The sequence below is a fragment of the Micropterus dolomieu genome, linkage group LG01 (genome assembly GCF_021292245.1).
Source record: "Micropterus dolomieu isolate WLL.071019.BEF.003 ecotype Adirondacks linkage group LG01, ASM2129224v1, whole genome shotgun sequence".
In the NCBI taxonomy this organism is placed as follows: domain Eukaryota; kingdom Metazoa; phylum Chordata; class Actinopteri; order Centrarchiformes; family Centrarchidae; genus Micropterus; species Micropterus dolomieu.
The window spans coordinates 18,447,866-18,452,963 of record NC_060150.1 but is presented as its reverse complement, the minus strand read 5'-3'; the positions used below and the strand labels follow the sequence as shown (position 1 = coordinate 18,452,963).

General features: G+C 39.3%; 1 protein-coding gene across 2 annotated transcripts in view; it reads left to right on the top strand.

Moving 5' to 3' along the window:
• The first annotated feature begins 2,787 nt into the window (after positions 1 to 2,787).
• The window catches only part of LOC123977809 (transmembrane protein 237B-like), a 12,548-nt gene continuing 10,237 nt past the window's right edge, over positions 2,788 to 5,098 (top strand). For both annotated transcript variants that reach the window (XR_006826765.1, XM_046060789.1), the window contains exons 1-2: positions 2,788 to 2,956; positions 3,271 to 3,306. Coding sequence is in view for 1 of the 2 variants with exons in the window: in XM_046060789.1 (XP_045916745.1) it covers positions 2,894 to 2,956; positions 3,271 to 3,306 (99 nt within the window). In the remaining variant the exon portion in view is untranslated. The remainder of the gene's footprint in view (positions 2,957 to 3,270; positions 3,307 to 5,098) is intronic.

Genomic DNA, 5,098 nt, shown 5'->3' with positions numbered 1-5,098 from the left:
ATGTAAATCATCCAAAAATGGCCATAAAATTCAAAATGGCCGACTTCCTGTTGACTTTAGGCTATGGGTTCTTGAGGCTTTTTTGTGCGTCTTGATACGATACATGTCCCCAGAAAATTTCGTACATGTAGGTTGAACGTGAACGAGGGGCTAATCATTTCCAATTTTCTAGGTGGCGCTAGCGAGTCATTTTGCCACGCCCATGTGCGAAACTTGTAGAATACGAAATTTTTCACCGGTTCTGACATGTTTGCAAATTTTGGTGAGTTTTCGAGAATGTTTAGGCCATGTCATTTGGGCCTACTTTGCAGAAAAAAAAAAAAAAAAAAATTTAATCTGAGCAAATTCAATAGGGACCTCGCACGGTCGTGCTCGGGCCCTAATAATCCGAGCAAATTCAATAGGGACCTCGCACGGTTGTGCTCGGGCCCTAAAAATATATAATCCGAGCAAATTCAATAGGGACCTCGCACGGTCGTGCTCGGGCCCTAAATATATATATAATCCGAGCAAATTCAATAGGGACCTCGCACGGTCGTGCTCGGGCACTAATAATCGTAGAAAGAGCTAAATTATAGATAATCAGCTTCTTCAATGCATTTTCAGGAATATTTAGATGGACTACTTAAAAAAATAAACTCATCAAGTTGCCTAGTCTAATACAATAGACAGTCCATTTTTACTCTAATAGCCTATCTTGACCTTTCCTCATGTGGAGACATAGGGGCTGTGATCCTGCACAACAAAACATGCAAGAATGAAATCCCCACACTACCATGGATAGTAGTGGTGCAACGGGTTGCAGAATCCGTGGTATGGATCCCTTCTGCACGGTGCGGCACGCAGGTGGACCGCGGATTGATTTCAAAGTTTATGATGATTTATCCTGTTTGACCTCTCAAAATATCCTTTATTCTGGAAATGTCAGAGGACCAAGTTAGATTCCGAATGTGCAGAACTTTGAATATGAGCAGAATACCTGCTGAAACACAGGAGCTGTTAAAGTCCAGGAGTTTATAACTGAATTAAAACTGATTTAATTTATTATTGATGACGTAAAAAGGTGCCACATGCACATTTAAAGAGGTTACCTCAATCAGTCACGTCTGTGTGTGTGTGTGTTGATTCAGCAGTGATGATATTAAAAGTTGGTCTACAGGAGAAACATATCTGAAAGCAAACCAGAATGCCTGAGAGCTGCTCTGCATTATATTCTATTACAATTTCAGATTTTGAATTGTTTTATTATACCTTTATTAAACCAGAAAAACTATTTTTCCAAGAGTGTCCTGGTCAAGGCAGGCAGTAGTACAATTACACATTTAAGATGGGAATAAAAAATCAGTTACAAGGTCATAAAACATCAAAATGTTCTTAAATATTCACCACAATTCAGCAACAAGGACAATCAAACGAGTAATCAGTCATAACATCTGAAGGCAGAATTGCCAGCCTTCAAGTCATTTAAAAGCAACAGTGAAACAAAGATACAGCCCCCTGCGGGCTACCTGAATTTTGTGTGTCCCTTTACATAAATAATTTCCACAATAAATTGATGCAGAAAAGGCAGAAATTCAAAATTTTCATGGGGAGTACCCCCAGACCCCCCAGTTCATACTGTCGCAGTTTTGTTGTTATATTATTTGATTTACACACATGACATTACAATTTAGCAGACATGACATAGTTAACAGTGTTTTTGTGAGTTTTGTTGTGCTGTATAAGTAGAGGATGTTTAATGTTGCTTTACTGCTTGGTGGAGGGTCAATTATTATGTGAAGATATGAAGTTTTATGGGCTGGGCTAAGCCCCCAATGTTTCAACATCCTAAAAACGCCCCTGCTCGTTAGTAGAAAGGCTGTAGCCGATGTAACGCTAGATAATGTCTCATTATGTAACATAATGTAAAGGCTTGATGTAACAAAAGGATCCTAATGCAAGTCTTTGATAGGAGGAGATGTTAAAATCAAGAAATAGGCGTACATGAAAAACATGATGACGTTAGCCCGCGGCCTTTATTATGATTATTAACCTATTTTTCTTACCGTCATTATTAACTTTCCCGAGGAGAGTAGCCTACTGGTTTCTGCCGGGGTCAGCGAGGGAACACAGGAGCAGCCACCAGCAGTTTAATCTGCTCTTTGGACAATACAGTGGCCTGTGTCTTCATATCACTGTAAATGGACTTATTTTCTTTTTGACAGCATCAGCGCTCCGCTGGGTGCCAGATATGCGGCAGAGACTGCGTCCGCTATGGCCCACTTTCTATTTTTAATCTTTAATCTCCCCAGTTAAGCCACTTGGATTTGGATTTGGATTTCTTTACGGAGGTTACCAACAACTCTAAGTCATCTGACCTGAAGTTCAGTGATGGTTGTTGTTTCCGCTCCATTTTCAGGGTATGTTTCATTAAAAAAAAAAAACTACCAAAAACAGCGATTAAAGCCGTTTAGCTCGGCGAGATGAGAAAAGTGGCATCGGTTGCTAGGTATAGACATAAAAATTGATAATCGATGTTGGATTGAGTATTTAGGATGTCCTTACTTGAGATAAGATAGGATAGAGTAAGATAAGATAGGGTTCCTAAAGTTAGTTAGGATTTGCTTCTGTAATACCAAATTGAGAAAAATCCTATCTTTGACTCTTCCTATCTTGACTTAAGACTTAAGATAGGAAGTTTCTGTAATACGGCCCCTGTTTCTTGGACCTTTCATTGTCACATCGTATAGAAGCTTTTATTTTGAAGATACAGGAAGTCTTGTGTGCTAGTCGTAAAAACATCCGGGTAGTAGCTCTCCGCTGGCAGAGCGTAAACAATCAAAGTAGCTGTTTACTCACTTTAAACTGCTGTAGTCGTTAAAATATACTAATCAACTAAAGATGATTTAAGTGTATGAATATTCAAAGTTCACAGTTTAGGGAGAAATGTCACATTATGGATATGGGAAGCTCAAAGGTAACTATTTTCCTAAAATAACGGTAACGTTTAATGGTTGACTTTACAGTAACGTTAGCTAACGTTATAGCGCTAGCATTAGAAGCTAAGTGTTGTGTTGTCGAAAATTATTATTTTTAGTATAAACAGTATAGTTGATGTATACTAACGCTAATGTTAGTAACTGTTGACTAACTTAGTAGCTTCAGACTACCTAGTGATAACGTACTGTTAACTTAAGTTGCATTACAGAAAGTTACAGTACGTTAGCTGAGCTGTACTTACTTATAAATACCGTATTGATAACAACCTAACTTTGTTCCTTTTTATTATAGAAAATGCGACCCAGGGAGCTCCCGCCTCTTCCACAGGTTAGTCAGAGAACTCCAGGTGTGATTAGCCCAATTAATTTCCTTACACTTATTAGAACAGTGTAGCTTTATGTCACATCATGTCATTGTCGTTGCTATTATATTATTCATTATTGTCATTTAACACTGCATTGTTATTGACAGGGACATTTTGCATCTCACCCACCTATTACAAGTTATCTGACTCCTTAGTAATGTTATTCAGTTTTGTAATTTTAATAAACCAAGAAAAACAACAAACTTAACATTTGTGAAACTGTAAGCAGAATAATAAAAGAGAAAAACAAACTGATTTTCTGAATAGGAATATATTGTTTTGGAGTTCAGACAGGTTTTATAGTAAAAAAAAACAAACTAACTTAGTGTTATAACAATTAGTGGTTCAATTAGTCATCACCAAATTTTTATAATAGATTATTTGTTAAAGTCATTTATTAAAATTGGGGCGGCTGTGACTCAGGAGGTAGAGCGGGTTGGCCGTTAATCGGAAGGTCGGCGGCTCAATCCCTGGCTCCCCCTGGTTGCGTGTCGAAGTGTCCTTGGGCAAGATACTGAACCCCGATTTGCCCCTGGCGGCTGTTCCGCCAGTGTATGAATGTGTGTGAATGTTAGTTTCCGTTTGAGCACTTAGGCTCAGTGTATGAATGTGTATGACTGGTGAATGCAGATGTACTGTAAAAGCGCTTTGAGTGGTCGAAAAGACTAGAAAGGCGCTATACAAGTACGGAGCATTTACATTTAAAGGAGAAATGTCAAACATGCTGGTTGCTGCTTCTCAAATGTGAGCACTCTGCTTCATCAGTGTATATTATATATTTATGGACTTGGTCAAACAAAACAAGCAATTTGAAGATATCAGTTTGGGTTCTAGAAAATTTTGATGTGCCATTTTATAGATTAAACAATTAATTGGTTAATCACCTAACAAAACTTGAAAGGTAATAAAAAGGTCCAAGTATGTGCAGGGACACAGTATACAGGGTAGTTGTTTATTCATAGCATCCACAAACCTAATCAGAAAGGTTTGAGTCGTCTGACCTCTGCCCTCTGCCCTGAGTAATCCCAAGTCCTGGCGCGTTTAGGAACACAGATTTAGCCAAGGATTTAACAGTGTCAGCCAAGATGTGATGTGTAGCTTCACTCCACTCTTGTCTGATTCTTGGGTGGGATTGGCCAGAAAGACGACGGTAAGCTTCCCTATCTTGGCTGTCTTGTCTGACTTTATGCTGCAACTGAAATTTTCTGACAAAGCTCATATAATGTTTGTAGGAGACTTTAAAGAAACTCTTCCTTTGCCTCTCTTAGCTCATTGTTAATATGTTAAACTAAATTTAATGCAACCAAACGCCTTTTGAATCAAATTTTACTAACTGCTGGGCGTCAGGTTCGTTGTAGTTCTCAGCATGGTTGTTGGTAGTAGAGGTGTATTAGGTCAACTTGTAAGATTTTGCACAGAACTGTAGTTAGGGCCCGAGCGCGAACCGTGCGAGGTCCCTATTGAATTTGTAAAGATAATTTTTTTAGGGCCCGAGCACGACCGTGCGAGGTCCCTATTGAATTTGCTCGGATTATTTTTAGGGCCCGAGCACGACCGTGCGAGGTCCCTATTGAATTTGCTCGGATTATATTTAGGGCCCGAGCACGACCGTGTGAGGTCCCTATTGAATTTGCTCGGATTATTATTATTAGGGCCCGAGCACGACCGTGCGAGGTCCCTATTGAATTTGCTCGGATTATTAGGGCCCGAGCACGACCGTGCGAGGTCCCTATTGAATCTGCTCGGATTATATAT